Source organism: Mytilus californianus, unplaced genomic scaffold (assembly GCF_021869535.1).
Source record: "Mytilus californianus isolate M0D057914Y unplaced genomic scaffold, xbMytCali1.0.p SCAF_9, whole genome shotgun sequence".
Classification (NCBI taxonomy): domain Eukaryota; kingdom Metazoa; phylum Mollusca; class Bivalvia; order Mytilida; family Mytilidae; genus Mytilus; species Mytilus californianus.
The window spans coordinates 32,320,127-32,348,112 of record NW_026262745.1 but is presented as its reverse complement, the minus strand read 5'-3'; the positions used below and the strand labels follow the sequence as shown (position 1 = coordinate 32,348,112).

The following is a 27,986-nucleotide window of genomic DNA, read 5'->3' as shown; positions in this document are numbered from 1 at the left end:
GTGTATGTCTTAATATTGAGAAATTTACTGCCATCTGGCGGAGGTTTGTAAGTGTAAACAATAACTCACATGTACCTGTCAAAAATACACTATTAATTTAGCTTTAAATCGAATCACTTTGGGGTGTAAAACACATAGAAATTAAAATCAAAGATGCACATTTATTCAAGGCAAGACAAACATTGTCATTAGGATACTTTGTTTCAAAACTGGATATCATTTTCTCGAAGGAAAACATAACTTCATAAGGAACACATATTATTGATATATATGTGTGGGCTAACAAAATGTAGCTGTTTTGATACCTTTATATAATATCAAAATACCAAGTGGGAATCAAAAACCATAACCTGAAGAAAAAAAAGTGATATCGGGGCATGGCCAGAAAAAAATGAAGAAAAGACCTAAATCTTAAAACACTTTATTTTGAGTTTAGTGTGGGTCCATTTCACTGAACTAATACACGTTTTTTGACTTTTGTTTAGGGGCCAGCTTAAGCCTGCCTCCAGGTGCGGGATTTTCTTGCTGTGTTGAAGACCCATTGGCGGCCTTCAGCTGTTTTCTGCTCTTTGGTTCGGTTGTTGTCCCTTTGACACATATATTTGCCACTGGACGTTAAGCAACCAACAATCAATCAATCTTTGACACATTCTCCATTTCCATTCTCAATTTTATTGTTGTTTAGGGGCCATCTGAAGCAAGCCTCCTAGTGAGGGATTTTCTCGCTGCGTTGAAGACCCATTGGTAGCCTTGTGCTATTTCTGCTCTTTGGTTGGGTTGTTGTCTCTTTGACACATTCCACGTTTCCATTCTCAATTCTTTTGATCTGCATTTTTTTTTAAATAAAGATGGTGTCAAAATCATCTAAAAACTGTAAGATGTTCCCCTTAGGTCATGATTGAAATGGAAAATAGATATTTCCAGTCCACTAGGTATTTAAACATTTTATTATGTAACTGAGTAGACTTATCAAATAAAATGCAAGTGTTTGTTTAATTAAACATCAAATTTTCCTGCTGTGATGAAAAAAAATTCTCAAATTTCAAGAAAGTTTTCAATTTCTTTAATTTTTATATCTAGGTCCTGTCAGGCATTAAACTTTTTCCAGTTATATAACAGATAACACAGTTTAGTCTGTACTCAGAATAAATTTCATGATTCAAACACACAATCAAGCCAAATGATTGATGAACCTTTAAAGCAAACTTGACAAAAAACCTGTGTGAAAGAATATAAGTTAAATTATTTTTATAAGTATGGACTTTGCACAATAATTCACCAATATTTAGTGCTGGGACTTGTATATGACTGAACTTGATTTTCTGAATCTTAACCTGATGTTATTTGGTGTGTCATGTCATTCTTTTTCTGATATGATATTTTTTTTTTACGGAAACCCTTTATTGTAAATTTAATTTCAATAAACATGATAAATGTATATCAATTTTTTTATCATGAATTGTCAATGTGGAACAATCTCTAATTTAATGGGTAAAAATAATGTTTAGATGATTTATGTTGTATGAATTTCCTTCTTTTTTTGGGGTAAAGATTGCATGAAATGCAATCAAAACCCTATGGTACTGACTTGATATCTATATCTTCCAAGGTTGATCACTACCTTTGATAGTTCAAACAAAATAGTGCAGTGAAGTGATCATTATTTAGATCCTATCCAGTCGATTTCACACAATTTATTGATGACATGTTATACTTTGATATTTAAGTTACAGTATGATGTGTATTTGAATTACCATACTTGTAAATTTATGAAAAATTACACAAGTAATGCATGGTGTATGAATCTGTTATAAAAATAGGTTCAACTACAAATGTGAAATAATGAACAAAAGAAGACAACTCCAACTCAAATTTTTAACTTGCCTAGCAAAATAATTTTATTTAAAAATTCACAAAATTGCAGAATGAAAGTAATCTTTACCCTTCAGTGCTCACAAGCATTTTGATTAAAGCATCACAAGTAATAGTCCAATTTCAATTTGAAACATATATATATAAACATTTTATTTTTAACATGTTGAAGTTAATATCTTAATGCCTTAGAACTAAGTAATTCGCATGAATTGTCAATGTGGAACAATTTCTAATTTAATGGGTAAAAATAATGTTTAGATGATTTATGTAGTATGAAATTCCTTATTTTTTTTTAAAGCATCACAAGTAATAGTCCAATTTCAATTTGAAACATATATATATATATAAACATTATATTTTGAACATGTTGAAGTTAATATCTTTATGCCTTAGAACTAAGTAATTCATTATAATAATACAAAGTAAAACTTAATTAACTTTTGTTTGATGACTTTGTGATTAAATATTTACAAATTTGGGGCAGATCTGGATTATTTGTCAGTGAATCCCTAGAATACATCCTGGCCCTCAGCAATAGTCCCTAGTAGAAAGAGTAGGCGAGAATGTGATGTTACTTTTTCAGCAACAGTGGCTTTAAAACAATTTGCATATAACCTTAATGTCTTAAGTGATGAGAGATAATTGTATGAACTTTGTTAAGGTTGAAACCATGTCAGTAAAATTGTATTTTGTGTCATCTGAATCTGACTCCACTGTCATGCTTCAATGGTCAAGTTTTCAGGACAAGTTTAATTTGTTCCTCAATAACCATACAAGTTAGGTTAACAACATTTGATGTTATGTAGGGGGTCTTATCATCAGTAGCTACACACGAACCTTCAACAACATTTGATATGTGTATTTGTTATGTTATGTTGGGGGTTTAATCATCAGTAGCTACACACAAACTTTTAACAACATTTGATATGTGTATTGGTTGTTATGTTATGTTGGGGGGTTTAATCATCAGTAGCTACACACGAACCTTCAACAACATTTGATATGTGTATTTGTTATGTTATGTTGGGGGTTTAATCATCAGTAGCTACACACGAACTTTTAACAACATTTGATATGTGTATTGCTTGTTATGTTATGTAGGGGGTCTAATCATCAGTAGCTACACTCAAACCTTTAACAACCTTTGATATGTGTATTGGTTGTTATGTTATGTAGGGGGTCTAATCATCAGTAGCTACACACAAACCTTTAACAACATTTGATATGTGTATTAGTTATGTTATGTAGGGGGTCTAATCATCAGTAGCTACACACGAACCTTTAACAACATTTGATATGTGTATTAGTTGTTGTGTTATGTAGGGGGTCTAATCATCAGTAGCTACACACGAACCTTTAACAACATTTGATATGTGTATTAGTTGTTATGTTATGTAGGGGGTTCTTATCATCAGTAGCTACACACGAACCTTTAACAACATTTGATATGTGTATTGGTTGTTATGACATGAAGGGGTTCTTATCATCAGTAGCTACACGAACCTTTAACAACATTTGATATGTGTATTGGTTGTTATGACATGAAGGGGTTCTTATCATCAGTAGCTACACACGAACCTTTAACAACATTTGATATGTGTATTGGTTGTTATGACATGAAGGGGTTCTTATCATCGGTAGCACTTGAACCTACAACTATATTTGGTATTTAGATTAGTTGCAAGGAGTATATTATGTATCTATGTGTACAAATGTATATGTAACTTCATTTTCACACTCAAGTGGTCAGATTATTATATATTCAGGATAAACAAATGTTCCTCAGCAACAATATATAACTATATTTTATATGTGTATTGTTGTTATGTTGATATGGGTATTGGTGGTTAATATGTGTACATTCCAAATGAATAGTCAATATTTTGTATGATGATTTTTTTTTAGTTTCATTGTTATGTTGCAGTGGTCAGTTTTATGATTTTGGATTAGGCCTGAAAACTACAACTCAATTGCCTGCCTCCCTATACTTTCTTGTACCCTAAATTTTCATGCCTACTCTAACACTTTTTATGAATATGTTTGGTTAAACATCCTGTAAGTCTAGACATATTTGGTGAAGGACTGTTTAAAATCCAGAGTATTTCCCATATTCTAAGTAAGTTATTTCTTAGGTCTGAAATAAGAAAGTGTACATGTCTGATGGTACTTTATATGGTATTTTGTATGAATGAACATGTGTACATGTATCTGATAGATTTTATTTGACCTTGACTGTAGTTTCAGAGTTCATTGATCTTTACAATAATTCAAATATTGCTGCAGGCAAGATGTCAAAGTTGACCCAACTCATTTTTAACAGTTTATTAATAAATATGATAAAAGATACTTTAGAATGAGTATTTTTTTTTACAATTAAAGAGAATTTCCAATAATTATATTATGATGCTGAAAGAACTTTTGAGATTTAAAAAAAAAGCATGAGGGTCTGGATGGGGTTTACAGAATAGAGAATATTGGGCAAAAAGTGTAGAATAAATGGTGAAACATATAAAGATTAGAGAAAAATAGGCCAAATTATTAAAGAATAGAGAATAATGGGGTGCTGAGATATAAAGAATAGAGAAGAATATTAATGGGCAAAATGTGCAGAATAAATGGTGAAAAATATAGAGAATAGAGAAAAATAGGCCAAATTAATAAAAAATAGAGAATAATCATGATAATGGGGTGCTTAGATGTAAAGAAAAAAGAATAAGGGTCAAAACAAATAAAGAATAGGAAAAAATGGTCTAAAAGTTAAAGAATAAAGAAATAAAGGACCCCATCCTGACTCTCATACATACAGTTAATTAGAAATAATGGTCAGCAGTAAGACATCTGCTGAGGAGGGATGTCCATTACTGTATGAGATGCATAAATACATTTTTGCCTGGTTTCAGACATTAATCTCTGGTAATTACATGTTTGGAGATTACAATGTACTTTTCATGTTAAAGTATTATCTCCTTGGGTCCTCCACCTGTTATGCAAATTTCTGATCCTACCCAATCCATATGATATATTTTCAAGTCACAACTCATTCACAGACAAAAGTAACATTCCTTTTTCCCTACATTAATTAGATACTTGGACATTAATTATATAAGTAACCAATAGATCAGTCCATCACGTTGCTCATTACCCAATACAGATCACATGTCCACTCTTTGCTTGCAAGGATCTAAAAACCCTGCTTTCAATTTTCTTTTTTAAAGACCTTATTGATGCAAACCTTCAAAATTTGGGAGAAGAAATTTCATTGGTAACTGTTTGGTGTAAAATCAATCAAAACAGTAAGTAGAAAGGAGTGTTGTAAGGGGAGCATGGACAGAAAGGAGTGTTACCAGATCCTTGTAAGGGAGGCATGGACAGAAAGGAGTGTTGTTATATCCTTGTAAGGGAAGCATGGACAGAAAGGAGTGTTGTCAGATCCTTGTAAGGGGAGCATGGACAAAAAGGAGTGTTGTCAATTCCTTGTAAGGGGAGCATGGACAGAAAGGAGTGTTGTCAGATCCTTGTAAGGGAAGCATGGACAGAAAGGAGCATTGTCAGATCCTTGTAAGGGAAGCATGGACAGAAAAGAGTGTTGTTAGATCCTTGTAAGGGAAGCATGGACAGAAAGGAGTGTTGTCAATTCCTTGTAAGGGAAGCATGGACAGAAAGGAGTGTTGTCAGATCCTTCTAAGGGAAGCATGGACAGAAAGGAGTGTTGTCAGATCCTTGTAAGGGAAGCATGGACAGAAAGGAGTGTTGTCAGATCCTTGTAAGGGAAGCATGGACAGAAAGGAGTGTTGTCAGATCCTTGTAAGGGAAGCATGGACAGAAAGGAGCATTGTCAGATCCTTGTAAGGGAAGCATGGACAGAAAAGAGTGTTGTTAGATCCTTGTAAGGGAAGCATGGACAGAAAGGAGTGTTGTCAGATCCTTGTAAGGGAAGCATGGACAGAAAGGAGTGTTGTCAGATCCTTGTAAGGGGAGCATGGACAGAAAGGAGTGTTGTCAATTCCTTGTAAGGGGAGCATGGACAGAAAGGAGTGTTGTCAGATCCTTCTAAGGGAAGCATGGACAGAAAGGAGTGTTGTCAGATCCTTGTAAGGGGAGCATGGACAGAAAGGAGTGTTGTCAGATACTTGTAAGGGGGGCATGGACAGAAAGGAGTGATGTCAGATCCTTGTAAGGGAAGCATGGACAGAAAGGAGTGTTGCCAGATCCTTGTAAGGGAAGCATGGACAGAAAGGAGTGTTGTCAGATCCTTGTAAGGGAAGCATGGACACAGATCTGTATTTCAATCAGATTGTCCCTTTATAAATTTTCGATTAGGCTTTCCACCAGAATTTTGAAAATTTTGGATTTTTATGCCCCCGCCTTAGTGGAGGGGGCGTTAAGTTTCACCCTTGTCCATATGTCCCTCTGTACATACATCTGTATGTCCCTTAATTGGTTTCCGTTCTCTTACTTTAGTTTGCCTCAACTAAATGTTATGTAACTTATACACAATGCTTATTACCACAAAACACAGATCAAGTTTGAATATGGGTAGCGTCACTTATACCTTTCAAGAGTTATGCCCCTTTACAAATGGAAAAATTGCTGAATTTTTCGTTTCTGTTCTCTTACTTAAGTTCGCCTCAACCATATGTTATGAATCTTATACACAATACTTATTACCACAAAACAAAGATCAAGATTGAATTTGGGTGGAGTCACTTTTACCGTTCTTGAGTTATGCCCCTTTACAAATGGAAAAATTACTGAATTTTTCGTTTCCGTTCTCTTACTTAAGTTCGCCTCAACCATATGTTATGAATCTTATACACAATGCTTATTACCACAAAACAAAGATCAAGTTTGAATTTGGGTGGAGTCACTTTTACCGTTCTTGAGTTATGCCCCTTTACAAATGGAAAAATTGCTGAATTTTTAGTTTCCGTTCTCTTACTTCAGTTTGCCTCAACCAAATGTTATGAAACTTATACACAATGCTTTTTACCACAAAACTCAGATCAAGTACGAATTTATGTAGCTTCACTTTTACCATTGTTGAATTATGTCCCTTTATAAGGTTATATGCGGGGGCATCATCTGTTTCCCATGGACACATTCCCCATTTATTTCCATTGATAAGTCAATATTATTTATGACATAATAATCAAGATTAACAGCAATATAACAATAGTTTATCAGATAAAAATTGATTACTATAGATGCATAAAGACATTTATTAAATATTTATTAAATTATTGATTTATTAATGGCATCACAGTTTACATGTATTTCTCTTACCAGATAGAACTTTTTGAGAATACTAGAAATGGGTTACTTATATTTATAACACATTTATTGTAAGTAAATAAGTACATTGTGTATTTTTATTATGTTTATGCCAGAAATTTTTATTTTTTTCTATTTTGTTACATCATTTTTGTACAACAATTGAATTTTGTAGAGTTTTTATTCATGAAGCATGATTTTTTTCAAGGAACTCCAATTTAACTGTTACTGTACATCAAGGACTTGTTAGAGTATAGTTTACCTTGTTTGTTGGTGTGTAATGTTACTATCAACTTTGGTACATATTCATTGCAGTTAATTTTATAGGGAAACCACACCCTGTGTGTCTGTGGGGGGAAATAGAGTATCAGGAGTTAAAAACTGAGCTTTGTCTGTCATCTGTATCAATGGAATTTTTTAAGTGATAGTTCTTATGTTAGAAATGAACAGTTTCTTAATTGTGTATAGAAAGAAATTTTGCCGATAGGCCCTCTTCATACAAAATTTTCATCTTCGCTTATAAAAGTACATTACCTTTAACTGTTTACAGAAGTTTTGGGAGTGTTGTGTCTCACTTATATAAATGAATTTAAAACATAATTTATTTATAAGATCTTTTATGATAATATGAGAGTCTACTGACAAGTCTAGTATTACAAATGGGTCTATTAACAGATTCTGATACAGACGTGGATGTAAGCAGCTATTGGTCACCATATGTCTTTCCAGCAAAAAACTCTAAATTGATTACATTTGTAAGTCCTCTGTAAAAATTCTGTTTCATTCAATAAAAGAATATAGCCACAAGAGGCAGTGCTTGTTTCTGATTGGTTGATTTAATAATTTCTTCTATGGAACTTTTCAAAACTTATAGGAAAATAAGAATAATGATTTAATATTAAGACCCTTCTGAAGAAAGATTCCTAGTTTTATGCTGATCAAATGGCATACATAGCAGAAATAACATAACAAAATTCAAAAAGATTTCCATTGTCCCATAAGCACATTTTCTAGCTAGTCATTCAGTGTGATAATATGCATTAAATACTGATTTAAAATCTAAGCTAGAAATAGGGGCCTACTCCTTTGGCAAAAGTACACAGAAGATTCTACACAAAGCATGTACATTTGTACAGTGTGATCTTACTTGACAAACACATGGTTGTCATATATATTATATGCAAAGTTTGATTTTGATTGAAATTTATTCTCTTGTACATGCGTACAATGTAAGCTTCTTTTTCAAATCTTTTTCAAACCAGCAGTAGATTTAATACTTGTTATTTCTTTTCCAGGTTGACAATTTGACTTCATGTGGAAAGGGTATTTACATCAGACGTGGGTTTCCTTTTACTTCAGCGTTCTTTGGCCAATGTGGAAGTGGATTCTCAGAAAATGGACAGGAAAATGTGAACTTCTAAGAATAACTTCTGAGTACCCAAAAGGGGCTAAAAGGACAAAGGCAATTGGTATGTAATACAGTAGAACTTTCTCACTACATTTTACTATTAAATGTGATTAAAACCAACATTTCATGCTGGAATGTGTCATACTGTGGATTCATTTATTTTTGTGGATTAAAGAAAACTTACATGTTCATGGATATTTAATTTCGTGGTTTTGCCAAAGTCTGCATACAAGCCTAGAGAAAATTTGTTATTGGTTGAACATTTGATTTTGTGGTTCACCTGTACCCACGAAGTCCAAAAAAACTGGTATCCAATGAATAATAATGATTCCACAGTATATTATATATATGATGAAAAAATAAATATTTCAACTTGCATTCGTAAACTAATAATTTCAGTAGTTTGAACATCAATGAGTTGATTTAAATTGTGCAAAATTCATTAAAGAGATCATGCTGATAGGTTTTCAATACATCCCATTATGTTTTTAAGATTTATTTGTGTTATTGGATCATGTGACTTGCTGTCATATAAATTATATGTGTACTGTGGATTCATTTATTTTCTTGGGTACCAATTTTCGTGGATTAAGGAAAACTGGCATTTTCGTCGATACTTGATTTTACCAATATTTGCATACAAGCCTATAAAGTATTTGTAATTCATTGAACATTTAAATTCGGAGTTCATCTGTAACCATGAAAACCATCATAATTGGTATTCAGCGAATAATAATGAATCCACAGTAACTCACATCTTTTATTCAAAGATATACTAACAAATATGGTTTATCATTTATGTAGTATTGCTTTGGATGGTAACAGATTTTCCTCAAATGTAATTTAGGTTATAAAATATTTTTTTTTTTTAATGGTATTGCAAGTTGCTGTTTGATACTTTTCTCTTTTTTTATGCTCAGAAAGATCTTTGAAACATTCAAATATTGCCATCCTGAAACAGCTGAGTAAAGATGAAATCATTGATGTTATACCTGCATCAGAGGAAGTGATGAAGATAAAAGATGTGATACCTGAAGTTCATCCTCAGTAAGCTTTGTAGTATAGAAAAACTGGGGGAGGGAAGATCAAATTGGTGTGTAAAATAGAGGCAGATACAATAGCCTTCAGCAAACCTAAGATTGATTACTTTAAAATGTAATCGAATAAATAACAATAAATCCCAGATTGGAAAATTAGTTGTCCTATACTTATTTACTTCTTCATCCTTTGGTCTTTTGTTTATAGTTGTCTCATTGATAATCATTCAGCATATATTCACTTACCAATATTAGAAAAATCAAATTTTGAAAATGTTTTGATACAGACGTGGAAGCTGCAATCATTTGACTTTGTTTGAAATTAAAGATGAAATTTTCCTTTATACATGGTTCATTTCATAAAAAAAAACATTTGATGTAATTTTTTGTGCATTGTAACAATTTCTCTCTGACAGTACTTTGACAAATGTATATTTTAGGTAGGAATTGGATGGGGAAAAAAAGACTTCACTTGCCCATTGGGATTTGTGGAATAAGTATAGTTTTTGTCGAGCCTGCGACTTTTGTCGCAGAAAGCTCGACATAGGGATAGTGATCCAGCGGCTGCGGTGGTGTTAGCTAATTTCTTGAAAGCTTTACATTTTAGAAGGTGGAAGACCTGGATGCTTCATACTTTGTATATAGATGCCTCATGTTTAGAAATTTCCGTCTTTCACATGTCCATTGTCCTTGACCTCATTTTCATAGTCCAGTGACTACTTGAAAAAAAAGTTAATATTTTTTGTAATGTTAATTTTTCTCTTAATATGAGTAATAGGATAACTATATTTGGTATGTGCGTACCTTGCATAGTCCTCATGCCTGTCAGACAGTTTTCACTTGACCTTGACTTGACCTCATTTCATGGATCAGTGAACAAGGTTAAGTTTTGGTGGTCAAGTCCATATCTCAGATACTATAAGCAATAGGTCTAGTATATTTGGTGTATGGAAGGACTGTAAGGTGTACATTTCCGACTGGCAGGTGTCATCTGACCTTGACCTCATTTTCATGGTTCAGTGGTCAAAGTTAAGTTTTTGAGTTTTGGTCTTTTTTTCTAATACTATATGCAATAGGTCAACTATATTTGGTGTATGGAAATATTTTATGATGTACATGTCAGTCTCACAGGTTTTATTTGACCTTGACCTCATTTTCATGGTTCATTGCTCAGTGTTAAGATTTTGTGTTTTGGTCTGTTTTTCTTAAACTATAAGCAATAGGTCAACTATATTTGATGTATGGAAGAATTGTAAGCTGTACATGTCTGCCTGGCATGGTTCATCTGACCTTGACCTCATTTTCATGGTTCATTGGTCAATGTTTAGTTTTCTTTGTTAAGTCTGTTTCTAAGAAACTATAAGCAATAGGTCATCTATATTTAGTGTATTGAATGATTGTAAGGTGAACTATATTTCTTGTTTGGTTTAGATGACCTTGACCTCATTTTTTTGGATCGTGTTAAGTTTATGTGATAGTTGTAGTAAAGCTTTATATTTAGGACTATCAACATAATATCAATGATTAGTAAAGAAGGCGAAACATTTCAGCATGTGCACTCTTGTTAGTTTTATATTTAACATATCTCAGTCTGAATTGATCCCGATTTCCACTTATTTCCAATTCAATCTCACTTGCACACTTGGGAAACTGGTGACAAAATATTTACTCTTCAATGTTTAGCATTCACTAGTTGATGACACTATAAACTGTAAGTTCACAATAAAATGTTTTCATAAAGATTTATAATGAACACAAAAAAACACACTATATACAGAGTTATCATTTTAGTTATCATGTTCATCTAAATACAAAAAACTGAGCAGGTTAAAGTGTATATAGGAGTTTTGTGTAAAATTTGTTATAGGACTACCAGGAACACTCTTTTAAGTCGTCTTGATTTAACAGGAGATTTGCCAAATGAGTAGGTATAGATTCATGGAAATGTATTATTTTTAAGATCTAGAGAGAAATGTGGAACCCTTGGGTCTTCTATTAGAAAGTCAGATAAAGTTATACCCTAGGAATCTCAAATGACTTCGGTCTATTCATCTATGTTTTATTCTTATACAATTGATCAAGAATGCTAGAAAATTTAGAGCTTGAATGTTGATGTATCATTCAATAAAATTGAGAATGGAAATGGGGAATGTGTCAAAGAGACAACAACCCGACCATAGAGCAGACAACAGCCGAAGGCCACCAATGGGTCTTCAATGCAGCGAGAAACTCCCGCACCCGGAGGCGTCCTTCAGCTGGCCCCTAAACAAATATGTATACTAGTTCAGTGATAATGGACGTCATACTAAACTCCAAATTATACACAAGAAACTAAAATTAAAAATGATACAAGACTAACAAAGGCCAGAGGCTCCTGACTTGGGACAGGCGCAAAAATGCGGCGGGGTTAAACATGTTTTTTGAGATCTCAACCCTCCCCCTATACCTCTAGCCAATGTAGAAAAAACAAAGGTACAACAGTACGCACAGTAAAACTCAGTTTAAGAGAAGTCCGAGTCCGATGTCAGAATAGGAAACAAAAGAAAATAAACAAAATGACAATAATACATAAATAACAACAGACTACTAGCAGTTACTGACATGCCAGCTCCAGACCTCAATTAAACTGATTGAAAGATTATGTCTTCATCATATGAATATCAGGCACAATCCCTCCTGTTAGGGGTTTAGTATTATACCGTCATAAAATATATGAGAAGAACACAACCCGTGTCATGCCAACAACTGGTTTTAGAATAAATACGTTTAATTCCAAGCAAAGACCCTATAAGTGAATCAATATTAAAGCCAAAATATGCAATCTTTAATGACCTGACAACAGTATCGTAACTATATCCCTTCTTAATAAGTCTGTTTAAAGGTTTTGTTAGCTTTTGAGGTGAATACTGGCATTTTTGTGCTTTGTAAAGAATATTACCATAAAAGATTGGATGTGAAATACCCGAACGTATAAGATGTCTGCATGTTGAGTTATATTTACGAATGATGTCCTTATACCGATGATATATATAGTTTATGAAATCGAAAACCCTGGTGTAATAATTTTTCAGTAATATATAAATTTCTCTCGCTAAAATCTAATATGTTGTTACATACACGAGCGAATCGTACAAGTTGAGATATATAAACACCATAAGAAGGTGACAAGGATGGATAATTAACGATAGGAAATGAAAAATCATCTCTTTTATCATAAATTTTTGTATTAAGCTTCCCGTTAATGATATAGATATCAAGATCGAGGAAAGGACAGTGGTCATTGTTAGTATTAGCTTTATTTAAAGTAAATTCAACAGGATAAATTTCTTTAGTATACATACTGAAGTTGTCATTATTGAGAGCCAATATATCATCCAAATATCTAAAAGTATTGTTAAATTTTTGTATCAGATGTTGTTTGATGGGTCTTTGCTGATTTTAGTCATAAATTGTAATTCATAACAATACAAAAACAGGTCCGCAATAAGTGGTGCACAGTTAGTCCCCATTGGAATTCCGATAACTTGACGATATACGGAATCTCCAAAGCGAACAAAAATGTTATCAAGTAAAAATTCAAGGGCAGATATAGTATCAAAGCATGTCCAATTGACATAGCTCTTTTGTTTGTTGCTACTAAAAAATGACCTAAAAGAGTTTGAACATATGTATTCGCATTCCGACTTTTTAAATGCCCATTTAATTAGGTGTGTGAATTTTTTCTTAATAAGAATATGAGGCAAAGTGGTATATAGGGTAGAAAAATCAAAACTTTGAACAGATTCAAAATCACCAATATATGCATGCAATTTATCAAGTACTTCCAACGAGTTTTTGACACTCCAAAAGTAGTTAATTCCACTATTTTCAAATGCCTTATTTGAACAATTTATTATCAGGTTTTTGATTGTACCAAGTGTACTAGTAAGTAGAACAGACAATTTAGTAGTGGAACAATGACTTGAAGACGAAATAAATCTATATTTGTAAGGTGATTTGTGTAGCTTCGGAAGCCAGTACATAGTTGGGACTTTCATTGTATTTGGTTCTGCTTGTAAAGAAGTAGCTAATAGTTTATGTTTGTTACAGATATAAGACTATTTGATGACCTCTAGATATCTTTTTTTGTTTTGATGACCTCTAGATATCTATTTTTTGTTTGATGACCTCTAGATATCTATTTTTGGTTTGATGACCTCTAGATATATATTTTTTATTTTTGGTTTGATGACCTCTAGATATATATTTTTGGTTTGATGACCTCTAGATATTATTTTTGGTTTGATGACCTCTAGATATCTATTTTTGGTTTGATGACCTCTAGATATATATTTTTTATTTTTGGTTTGATGACCTCTAGATATATATTTTTGGTTTGATGACCTCTAGATATCTATTTTTGGTTTGATGACCTCTAGATATCTATTTTTGGTTTGATGACCTCTAGATATATATTTTTGGTTTGATGACCACTAGATATATATTTTTGCTTTGATGACCTCTAGATATATATTTTTGGTTTGATGACCTCTAGATATATATTTTAGATATCTATTTGTTGTTTGATGATATCTTGATATTAGTTTTGGTTTGATGACCTCGAGATTTCTGTTTTTGGTTTGATGACCTCTAGTTATTTGTTTTTGGTTTGATGACCTCTATATATATTTTTGGTTTGATGACCTCTAGATTTCTGTTTTTGGTTTGATGACCTCTAGATATCTTTTTTTGGTTTGGTGACCTATAAATATCTATTTTTGGTTTGATGACATCTAGATATCTATTTTTGGTTTGATGACCTCTAGATATCTATTTGTTGTTTGATGATATCTTGATATTTATATTTGGTTTGATGACATTTAGATATCTATTTTTGGTTTGATGACATCTTGATATCTATTTTTGGTTTGATGACCTCTAGATATATATTTTTCTTTTTTGGTTTAATGACCTCTAGATATCTATTTTTGGTTTGATGACCTCTAGATATTGGTTTGATGACCTCTAGATATCTATTTTTGATTTGATGACCTCTAGATATCTATTTGTTTGGTTTGATGACCTATAGATATCTATTTTAGGTTTGATGACCTCTAGATATCTATTTTTTTGGTTTGATGACCTATAGATATCAATTTTTGGCTAGTTAGTCTTGTTGGGTCTTATTGATGTTCATTCCAGATTTTATTTAATTCGTATATATATTTTTTTTTCAGATTTGCATATTCTTTTCAAGTATGTTTATGTCAGATATGTGGATACAAGAGACTGTTTGCAGAAGTAGAAGAAATGAGGAAGACACAATATTCTTCTGATAATCCAGATCATGAAGAAAAACTTATGCAGGTAATAAAATCATTAGCTCTAGAAAAGTTGTATGAATGTTCCCATAACCATACATTTATATAAAAAAAACATTCAAATATCATCAGCAAAGATATGCTCATTTCAAAGAATGGTAATCAACTGTCTTAATTTTTTTGCATTTGAAACATACTGTTGGAAACCAATTACTTACACAAAAAAAAACTGAGTTTGACAATATGTGTCCAATAACTTTTAAACTACTAATCGAAAAATTGGTAGAAAGAAGTTTATAAAATCTTATGTTAATAATTTCATTACTCATTTTATCTGTTCTCAAACTTATTGGTTGACTGAAATATATTTAATTGTTTGCAAAATTTTGCAAATAAAGAAATTGGTAACAACAAAACCATGAGGTATATACATATATATGTAGGACTCTAAAGTGCGATGGGGACGTTAAAACGCGATGGTCACCCTAAATTGCGATGGTCTACGCTAAAGTGCGATGGTTTGATACGCTAAAGTACGATGGTCTGTGTTATTAAATGGAACACGCTAAAGTCCGATGGCTCAATATGTTAAAGTGCGTTTTCCCGACAACAATGGAAATCAATAAAAATGAAAAAGGGGATTACCTTAATAGTGACAAATATCACATGCATATACAGGACGATCATACGCATGATCATTTGATCATTTATACTGAAATAATTTTAGTATTTCTACTATTCATATTAAGGTTACAAAATATAATTTAACTTAAGATGAAAAGAAGATTCTGGAGATGGCTCACTTGGATGTTGAGGAAATGAGACACATATATACCCAAGACCAAATGTCATTGATATATGCAACTAATAACTACGGCCTTTAACGTGGAGCCTTAGTCTACGCCGCATAGCTATCTATATATACACAGGGCCACACAATGACCAGTGTAAAACAAATAAGAAGAGAAAGACAACGGCTTGATTAATAAACATAATAATAAACGAATAAACTACAATAATAGGAACACAGAAACAAACGAAAACCATTGCCTGAACCCCATTCCTGTTACACTATCGCACTTTAGCATGCTATGCTATGGCACTTTTGCGTGCCATACCATCGCACTTTAGTGTTTGACACCATCACACTTTAGCATATACCATCGCACTTTAGCGTGACCATCGCACTTTAGAGTACCATGGCACATTAGAGTCCTACATATATATATATGTTGAAAGAAGAAGATTTTTCTGAGGACTTGGAATTTGTAATATATAGATATACAGGTTTCCATACATCCAAATTATGTATATTTGTGTAATGTTTTTGGTTTATTTCAGCTTTGGGGCTTCCTTATGCCAGATATAAGATTAGAGGCACGTCTAAGTAAACAGTGGACAGATATAGGATTTCAAGGAGATGATCCTAAAACAGATTTCAGAGGGATGGGAATGCTTGGATTAAATCAGTTACTGTAAGACATTTTACTTGGACAAAATAGATGATTAGGAAGTTACAGTCAATATTCTAAAGCCAATTAGGGGAATAAGAAATAAGGATATGTATTATGTAGTATAATTGCCAATGAGACAAACTATCCACCAGTGTTTAAATAACGTAGATGAAAGCAATTATAGGTCTCCATATGGCCTTCAACAATGGAATGGCCATTAGAACTTAGGCAAAACAAATATGTGTTTTAAGGGTTTCTTGTGACAGAATTATAGTGTTAGCAAATCGGATTATTTTTTATCTGGGCACAAGCTGATTACTGTCCAGTCATCACCTAGTCAGAATATGTATTTATCATATAGCTTTATCGTGCAATTGTCAATGAATAAAGTGATGAAGATTAACATTGTTTTGATCAATTCTGTTGTGTATATTGATCGAATTAGTGAGCAGTTACAACAACTAAAAATGTATGTTTAAAGAAATGCTAATAAAGTTTAAGGGTCGATTGGGAAAGGTCAAACATACAAATTTTTCGGGCCTATGCAAACAACCAGAAAAAATTGTCCTGTGTAATGTAGGAAAAGATAAATAATGCCAATTCAGTTAGATCTGAGTTTATGATTGAAAGTTAAATAAAACACTGTTTATTCCCCTTCCTATTGAAGGAGTATATAGTGGCTGTTGTGTAAAACTTTTTGCCCATATATGTTTTGTCCATCTGCATTTAGACATGACAATTTCTCATTCAAAGATGATATTTGATATTGGGTCAAATACATGGGAAATGCTGTCAGTTGATGTCCTCTTAAGAAGCAATACCTCATTTGAATATTTTTATTATAGATGAAAAATATACTTTGATTTAGATTCCTCAAAACATTGTCCATGCAGTGAAATTTATGACTAAGTAATTGTTTTATTTCTTTTATGTTATTTTCCGTTCTGTTGATTAGTATTATGTTGATTGGTTTTTTTTTTTCAGATATATTTCATCAAAATACACAGCATTATCACGGCAGATTTTGTCAAAATCTCACCATCCAACATTAGGGTAGGTTTGACTATTAAACTGTAACTTCAGAAATTTTTGTGATGTTTATATCAATGCAAAAAATGCCACAGTCTCAGGTTCCCAATAATAAAAACTCTTATTCATAATTAAGAAATTGATTTTCTTCAATTATTGCAATTGCATTAATTTGATTTCACATATTTACTAGAGGTCAAGGATTGGCAAGAATAAAATGCAAGCATTAATTTCTGAATTACAGCATTTTAGTAAAGTCAGCAGCCTTCATACACTTAAACTATTCTAGAAGCAAGTTGTACATAATATTTAAAATGAGATATATTTTTTAAGAAATTGCAAATCAACTAACTTGTATCTTTATGCCCATTTCGCGGCGGAAGGGGCAATAAGTGTTACTGTTGTCTGTCCATACGTCAGTACGTTCGTCCGTACTTTCCTCCGTACGTACCAAAATTAGTTTATGTTCTCAAACTTTAGTTTGTCTCAACCAAATGTTATGAAACTTATACACAATGCTTATTTCCACAAAACACAGATTAATTTGAATTTGGGTGGTGTCACTTATACCATTCTAGAGTTATGTCCCTTTTTAAACGATATATGCAAGAGGGGACAGCATCTGTATCCCATGGACACATTCTCCATATATTTCACAAGGGTAGTGTCCATACATTTTAACAGGTTTCAAGCCAGTCTGATGTAATTTTTAAAAAATTCAAAGTTATTCCAAAAATACTTTTGTCTGTTAATTATTATGAATTGATTGGATTATAAATAAAAATAAAATGTTTCAGGCTTTTGATACAGGTTTTATGAGTTAAATCTGTATCATTAGATATGATATTTTAAATACTTTTAATTTGAACAGTCAACAGAGAGTAATGAAAATACTTTTATCAGATATATTGATTGATATGTATTTATTTATCATTTTAAAACTGATCATGCATATCTAAGAGGATGAAATAGTACCAGTCAATATGACAGGACAACCGATTTAAATCAAACTCATTTTTTTTGTAGAAGATATTGATGTCATTAATGAATTAGTTATAAGAAAATAGAAACTCTCAGGGGTCACATCAACAAATAATCCTGAAAAGGTCAAAGATAATTATGTCAATAAACATAAAGCATATATTTATTACTCATTGGGGATATCAATGTCAGATTAATTATCAAGAGGAATTTAAATAGGGAAATGACTGTTTTTCATTTACTATCCTTAGAACAATTTTTTTTTGACAGGTGAAATAAAAAGTCACATATTGTGATATTTGCAATTCACAGCACAATTGTCCCATATTGTGATATTTGCAATTAACTACACAATCACCAAAATAAAGATTTGTATTTTTCATATTTGCCAAAATTAAAAGAGCTGTAACAATTTGTATTTTTTTTAACTTACAAAAGTGAGAAACCATTTTGTACCTTTATAAAAAATTCATCAAAACACACAAAACATTTCTGTGTATTCATAACTGTATACCTGTCTGGGACACTTGAAATGTAGCTTTGATCAATTACTGTGGATTCATTATTATTCGTTGGATACCAATTTTCGTGGTTTTCGTGGGTACAGGTGAACCACGAATTTAAATGTTCAATGAATTACAAATTTTCTATCAAGTTGTATGCAGATTTTGGCAAAACCACGAAATCACATATCCACGAAAAGGCAAGTTTTCCGCAATCCACGAAAATTGGTACCCACGAAAATAAATGAAACCACAGTATTTGTTTCATTTTGTTGATAATCTTAAATCAGTTTATATTGATATAGTCTCGAACACATGAAGATTGATTTTTCACAGAAGTTTCCTTTTTTCTTGGTTGAACAAATTATGCTATTATGCTATTACAAAAAAAACCTTAAATTGAAGATCCAGTGGTACTAAATGGTAATTAAGATTAATCTGTTTTATATTTATTTAAGAAGGTTCATTTCATTGATAATAATACCTGATTCTTTATCTATTTTTTAGGTTCTCGTATGCCATAGTTGGAATTAACCTGACAAGTGTTCTGTATGAACTATTAAAAAAGCAAACATTACGGACACATTTCTATAATATGAAAGATGACAAGCCATCTCTACATGATTTCCATGAATTGTATTGTAAGTACACTATATTATACAGAAAGTAGCTGGAATAGCTACATGTAGAAACTTGGTGTTTAAAGCTATTAAAAGGATATTCATAACTTTATGATTCCTGAAATTAAGTCATGAAGTTAAAAGGGAAATGCAATAAATCATGTGAACTATATATAGACTTGTTTTCTGTCTGTTGTGATCTCTTGCTATGGGCATATATGCTCTTTTTTTTTACACGACTTTAGTAAAATATATATTTACATATAAAAGTAGACAAGACATTTAATATATATGTAAGCCTCAAATCTATGTCCAGTCTCAAATCTATGTCCTTTCCGCAAATCTATGTCCTTTTTAATATTGCGTCATAGATGTTCCAAATTTATGTCCTTTATTGTCTCAAATCTATGTCTTTTATTGTCTCAAGTCTATGCCCTGTATTGTCTCAAATCTATGTCCTTTATTAACTCAAACTTATGGCCATTTTTGTCTCAAATTTATGTCCTTTATCGAAATTTAGAGACGTAAGACAGTTACCTCGACGTCCCTATCACCCACAGAGTCAAGGACGCATAGAACGCTTCAATAGAACACTGACAGAATATTTTAGAAAAGAGATGTCAGTGGAAAAAGACTGACTGGCCTTCAAAATTGTCAGAATTTTATTACAACTACAACAACAGGGTACACAAATATATGTGAATGTTGATGTCAAGGTACACAATGGATTTTAAAAAAATACATAAGATACGAAACTTGAATAGTTTCCCCAAAACAAAAAAATTGTTTAATAAGATAGTGGCACAAAATGTCGTTGTTAAACACAATAAATTATATCACACACATTTTTATGTGGTATCTATACATTGAAACATTGAACAAAACGTTTGTAAATAGGTGTATAGTATGTTTATAGCTTACGATACAGAATAGGTTTAATTCATTGTTGAAGGCCGTACATGTATCTTTAGTTGCTTGTATACAGATGTCATTTTGTCTCAGGTTGTTTATTAACTTATATTTCGTATTTGTTATCAAGACGTAACGAGTAAAGGGAAGTAACGATAATTACTACAGAACAATTAAACACAGAATCAAGAAAAGCAAACAATTTGAAAATGTTGTAGTTTTACAATAAAATGTAAATCATTATCATACAATAATTACACAGGAATGTAAAATTTTTAAGCACACACATGGAGAACACATCCCAACTTAACATTGAATTATGGGAAATGACTTAATAAAACAAAAATCCTATAAGGCCGTACTTATTAGACGGGCATAAATTTGAGCATGGCGAAACAAACTGGAAAAAGATTTAAGAAAAGGACACAGATTTGAGGCCGTATATTTTTTTAACAGACATAGATTTGCGAATGACGTCACGATTGAAAACAAATGTGAAAATATGACACAGATTTGAGGCCGTATCTCTTTTAACGGACATAGATTAGCGATTGACGTCACGATGGGGCACAGATTTGAGAAACGGACACATATTTCAGGCCGTACACAGATCTGAGGTTTACATATATATATGTCACTTCTTAGACAAATATGTTTTTTTATTTATATCTATTTACCAATATTCAAGACATCCACATTTAGTTTTTTCTTTTTTTTTTAGGAAGACTCCACTCTGTCATTATTAAATGTTCTAGTTTAAAACCTTATCAACACAGTACACTTGGGTGTATAGTCACCAGTTCTTTATTTTAATTGTAGAATTTTAGTATAATTGATAATTGGCGTAAAATATTTTAAATATAGATCAAAAGTCAACTGTATGATATGAATGTTAGTAGTGAATACAAATAAAATGTATATGCAATTGATCAATGACAATCAAGCTTTATCATCCTTCCATGATGATATCCATATATTAGTCATGGTTGCAAAGGCTTTATCAAACCTCTAATCTGTATGATGTCAGGTAATCGATTAAAGTCATGTGCACGATTGCAAAGGCTTTATCAAACCCCTAATCTGTATGTCAGGTAATCGATTTAAGTCATATGCACGATTGCAAAGGCTTTATCAAACCCCTAATCTGTATGATGTCAGGTAATCGATTTAAGTCATGTGCACGATTGCAAAGGCTTTATCAAACCCCTAATCTGTATGATGTCAGGTAATCGATTTAAGTCATATGCACGATTGCAAAGGCTTTATCAAACCCCTAATCTGTATGATGTCAGGTAAGCGATATAAGTCATATGCACGATTGCAAAGGCTTTATCAAACCCCTAATCTGTATGATGTCATGTCATGAGAAAAATATCTACATTTGTTGTATTTGAGGTACATGTATATATTAAATAAAGTGTAAATGATATGACATTTTCAATGTCACACATTGTAGTAGAGATCTAGGGATTATATTGGTGTCTCCGGTTGATATAGGTGTAATATTGGAAAAAGCCATATGATATTCTCCATTTGCTTTTTATTTTTACAGGTTACATGTTTAAAGAATTTGTTACTTTCTGGTTCAGTGAGAAACCAAAAGATATAATGGAGTTTGGAAGACTGAGAGACAAGTTTAAAAAGAAAATTAAACAAAAACTAAAGGAAGATTTAACAACAATACTAAAATTTGATGCGGATGAGGAGTTATCTGTCTGATAGCAGAGTTTGATATTAGCTTATTAAACCAATTGCATTTATAATTTATACCTGTCCATTATTATGTTGTGATGCCTACAGTTTTAATGATAAATTATGTAACCACTGATTGAAAAGACTGTACTCTATACAATTGAATAAATTTACTCCATGAATTGCTGTCAGTTAACAGCAACTGTTTTGATTAGTTTTGAAGGCAGCTTTTTGACTATAATGATATATTTAGCCTTAAATAGAGTAAAATGCTTTAAGTTGAAACTAATATCACTAGAAATAATATTGCTGTGCCACATCTACCCAACTTGCTTTTTTAACTACATCAGGGATCTTTGAGTTCATGTTATTCAGATCATTTTTTTTCTTTTTTTATCTTATTTTGACTTCTGGAAACGCCATTTCCACTTTTTTTTGTTAGAGACCAATTTTATCCCTGCAGATGAAATTTTCAAGTTTAAGTTCAGACACAGATGTAACTTTTTACCATAGAATTTTAGTGCATTATGCATGTAATACTATTGTCAGTGATTATTTCTTTAACTTTAGTCCAAATGAAAAGTTTTTTATTTAAATTTATACCTTTTATAATATTTTTAAGTTTGGTATATTACAAATGGAATTCGAATGTTAAACAACAACAAAAAAACATCAATATTCTTTACAATTTCAGTGGTATACATAAAAATAATCAATCTAATTAAAATTAAATCCTTTAATTGCTCCCGTTCTGATATGTGGAGCATCCTTTAATTGCTCATGTTCTAATATGTTGTGCATCTTTTGTTCTGATATGTTGTGCATCTTTGATGCGCAACATATCAGAACGGGAGCAATTAAAGGATTTAATTTTAATAAGATTGAAAAATAATGTTACAGAAATGGGTACTGTATTTTGTAGGATTGTGATTTAATATTTATAGCTGCTTATTTAAAACAAAATCATCATTTTTATTCACATACAACTAATATCACAAATACAGATTGTATTATTCTGGTGACATTGCTATAATGTGAAGTTTGCGGTTTATAAAATTGAGAATGGAAATGGGGAATGTGTCAAAGAGATAACAACCCGACCATAGAGCAGACAACAGCCGAAGGCCACCAATGGGTCTTCAATGCAGCGTCCATTCCAGAAAAATTAATTTCTTACATTCGTAGTTAAAATTGGTATACAATTGCATTAACATCTATATGCATTTCAAATGCATGTGATATATAAAGGCCTTACTTTAAGTAGATTAAGTAGATTTAACATATACTTTTTAAATGCCATATGCATTATATTCAGCCCCTTTAATATTCAATCTTCAGTACTTGAATTTCTGCTACTCCCTAATGCAATGTTGCTTGTGGTATGGTTATGTCCCTTTGGGATTTAATGCTTTAAAAGGTTTATGTATTTTGCCAAGCAAACTTATAGTAGTTAGTGTACCAGGTGAAATTTTATTAAAGAAATATTGGTTATCCTAAGTCAGGAGCCTGTAGTTCAGTGGTTGCCGTTGGTTCATGTCGATCATATTTGTTTTTGGTAAATTGTTTTGTTATAAATTTGGCCGTTAGTTTTCTCAATTGAATTGTATCATATTTTTTATGTGGGGCCTTTTATAGCTGACTATACAGTATGGGTTTTTCTCATTGTTGAAGGCTGTACGGTTGCCTACAATTGCTAACATCCACTTCATTTGAACTTTGGTGGATAATTGTCTCATTGGCAATCATACCTCATCTCGTTATTTTTATATGTATCAGAATATATTTACCAGTTTATTGCATTTATATTTAAACTTTTGATTCCTTATTTTTTTAGTACTTTAAATAGACCATTTATAATTTGAATTTTCTTCAAGGATTTGATAAGGTCTATTTAATGTCACCTGCTCTACTAAAGTTAAAATAAGTACTTTGTTGAACAATGTACAACTCTTTTATTAGATTATTGAATAAACTTTGAAGGCCGTATGGTGACCTATAGTTGTTAATATCGATGTCATTTGGTCTTTTGGAGAGTTGTCTCTGTGGCGATCATACCATATCTTATTTTTATATTTAAAAGTTCTGAAAATGTGGTATATGGTTCCTCTATACAATAACAAGAAACTATGAAATTAGTTACTGTGTTTGAATGTTTAGGACGTGACTTGTAGAAATTTTGTATTAAATACTTATCCCCCTTTGAGTCATTAAAAGTGCATTTCATAGAGTTTAGAAACTATCAAATAAAACAAGTTCATGCTTTATCAATCAGTTCATATTCCATGACGTGTACTGATGTGGTATTCAATAACTAACAATAAATCTATATATAATTTCTGAAATTAGCACTATTTATTGTTTATTTATTTTTGTACAACTGGCTGGTTGATAGGATATTACTTAAATTAGAAATTGTATATTAAAAATGAACACTGGCATGCACAATTATATGTGTTTAGCTAGCTATAAAACCAGGGTCAATCCACCATTTTCTACGTAAGGAAATACTTGCCAAGTCAGGAATATGACATTTGTTTTCAATTCGTTTGATGTGTTTGAGCTTTTAGTTTTGCCATTTGATAAGGGACTTTCTGTTTTGAATTTCCCTTTGAGTTTGGTATTTTTGTTATTTTTAATATGAAAGACTACTCTTTAAGTTTAAAAGTACTGGTAAACACAAAATACACTAAATAGATGTTTCATGTCTATGATGTTGTTGTTTGTGAAATAGAAGACAGTTTTGTGTATTTGTTAGTCTATGGATAATGCTAGTCTGTGAACCTTTACTTTCTTAAGAGTTAATGAACTTGACCTGGATACTAACCTACCTAAAAGTAGAGAGATAGTTCTTTTTAAATATTATTATTGTGCATAAATATTTGTACAAATATAAAATAATCGTTCCTAATGTAAAATTCATTTGAAATATGATTTATGTACATTAAATGTAATAAGAATGTCAATTGTTATCAACTTTTGTCTTTTCAAAGGCGTTGTTGCATTGTAATTTTTAATACTTACCCTAGGTTTTTCTGCAACCTATCAATCAAGCTGTACAAGTCCAAAAGACATGGGAGTTAGGCAAGTTAAGCTGGATGGTTCATTAGGTGTAAAGTGATGCTATAAAGACACCTGATTTTCCATCTTGTAAGTCCAGTAGCCGAAAAAAAAGAATTATATTTCTTTTCATGTTAGATGCAAAGCTTCTGGTCATTAGTTAGCCAACTGCTTTGTCAATTATTCAAAGTATTGAGAAACAAAATTAAATGTTACAGATTTTATTACACCAAATGCTAATTTTAACAATTAATCTCTCTTCAGTGATTCTGTAGGCCAAGCTATTTGAAAAACCATAACCTAACACAAACGCTGACGAGCTTATGTAACTGATAAACGACCAATAAAATAGCAGGACTATTGTCATGTGTAACTAGTATTGATTATCCAAGTCATCTCTTTCTCTTTTTTAATCCTTCTGTTGGACAGACATATTTCTCCTAAAATATATTTGTTTTAAAAATTATTTTGTTGATTTACAGTAGTGCAAGATTTTGTTGCATTAGCAATTTAATTTGAAAATTTCTAAAAAAAATTATTGGCTTTGAATCTTATTTAAAATATATGTACTCTATATTATGATATTTGTGAGTTATTCAAAAGTTATGCAGAATTTTCTGTTTTCTTTGTATGTAGAGATTGTCTTTTTTTGTGGTTATTTTTATGCCCCCGCCGTAGCGGAGGGGGCATTAAGTTTTACCCTTGTCCGTCTTTACGTACGTACGTACGTCCCATAGTTGGTTTCCGTTCTCTAAATTTAGTTTGCCTCAACCAAATGTTATGAAACTTATACACAAGGCTTACTACCACAAAACACAGATCAAGTTTGAATTTTGGTGGCATCACTTTAACCATTCTAGAGTTATGCCCCTTTACAAATGGAAAAATTGCTGAATTTTTCCTTTTCGTTCTCTAACTTAAGTTTGCCTCAACCAAATGTTATGAAACTTATACACAATGCTTATTACCCCAAAATACAGATTAAGTTTGAATTTTGGTGGTGTCACTTTAACTGTTTTAGAGATTTGCCCCTTTACAAATGAAGATTGCTGAATTTTTCGTTTCCGTTCTCTAACTTAAGTTTGCCTCAACCAAATTTTATGAAACTTATACACAATACTTATTACTACAAAACTCAGATCAAGTACAAATTTTGGTAGCGTCACTTTTACTGTTCTTCAGTTATGTCCCTTTATAACTTAATATGATATGCAAGCGGGAGCATCATGTGTGTCCCATGGACACATTCCTCATTTATTTATATTTATAATGATAATGATATTCAAAAAGAAGTGGAAAAAAAAGTTTGAAAGCCCTTTCCACTGTTTTAAATGTAATACCATAGGGAATATGGAGTTCCTGAGAAAAAAATAATCTGGTTGGGATTTGTAATTTCCCTCCAAAATCAAACAAAATTTGAAAAATAGATGATACATAATGTTTCGCTTATTTTTGTATTTACCAGGTATTTCTAATGATTTTCTGAAGAATGTTATAATTTGGGTTAGAATTTTTTACTGTTTTTCAGGTCCATTATTGACTATTTTTTATGGATGGATGTGGTTTTAAAAAAGTGCCTTCACACATCAGATTTTGGAAGAACCCTTACTTCTTTCCATTTAGATCAATTATTCATTCATCATAGTTGTTTGTCCAACATTCAGGTACAAATATTTCAAGCATGTTTACAAATGAACAGCACAGTAAGTAGGTAGGGTTTTCTAAGTGAAAAGAATGGCATGCAGGAATAGTTTACCTTAGATGTATTTGACAAAACCTTTCTGAATTTTGGGTCCTCAATGCTCTGCAACCTCCTACTTCATTTGGCCTTTTACATTTTTTTTTTTATATACGATCATCATTTTCGAGTCTTTGTAGACGAAACATGTGACTACAGATTCCTCTAAGGGTTATGCAAAGGGTAGATAGAATGGCAATCCTCCTACATGAGACATGAATTTAATGTCCATATTCTGACTGGATGTGACTGTGTATTTATACATCCCACACAACCATTCAGTCCTCCAGTATGTGTTTTACTGTCAGATATTGACCATATTTTGTTGCCCCAGTCTACCAAGATAGTTTAAGGGTACAGTTACACAGTTCAGAGAAACCCATGAAAATTTTATTTTGTAATGTTTATGCAATTTGTTCACATCTAAATTTGTACCAAGTTACAGCTATTTACAATAGATAAAATTTGCAACTACACTATTGGCAATTTAGTTCCTCAAAAAACTATATTGACATATGAACATAGCAACATATTCTTAAATATTTATTTATATGTAACAGCATGATGTCAAAATTTGTAATGTGTAATTATTACAAGCTATGCACTGAACATATAATGATTTTGTACTCATGACATAGTACCCTAAAAGATTTTTTCAGCTGCCACCATTAAAATCATGCGGAAGTAATTGTAATAAGTTTAGTTTTTATTACCATAGAAATAATGCTACTACTGCTTTTGCAAAGTCAATATTTAATTTATACCAGATCAAAGCTGTGGGTTGCAATGAAGGGATGCACATTTTTTGATACCTTTATCTGAACTTTTTTGTTGTGCATTATACATTTTATTATACCATAATACAAGTTGAAGGGTTCATTTGCATTTTCAAACCTGATCAGAACTGATCTTTGAAAATATATGCTGATGTAATAATGTTAGTCACACAACAGACTTTTTTCAAAAACATTAATAAGAAAAAATAAATCTTGATTTTTGTCTTTCACACAGCATGTATTTCATTGTTATCATCATGCATTTATCATACTTCATGGTTGTTACTGCTATGTTTTGCTTTTGTTTATTTAAATGCGAATAAATATAAAACAGTT

General features: G+C 31.7%; 1 protein-coding gene across 1 annotated transcript; it reads left to right on the top strand.

Annotated features, from left to right (window-relative positions):
- Nucleotides 1-32: 32 nt before the first annotated feature.
- Nucleotides 33-27,986, top strand: LOC127715112 (ELMO domain-containing protein 2-like). The gene is made up of 8 exons (XM_052221156.1): nt 33-47; nt 8,442-8,615; nt 9,475-9,601; nt 14,808-14,937; nt 16,233-16,366; nt 17,330-17,398; nt 19,366-19,499; nt 21,940-27,986. Exons 2-8 carry the CDS (start codon nt 8,459-8,461, stop codon nt 22,104-22,106), a joined length of 918 nt encoding a protein of 305 aa, XP_052077116.1. The 5' UTR covers nt 33-47; nt 8,442-8,458; the 3' UTR covers nt 22,107-27,986.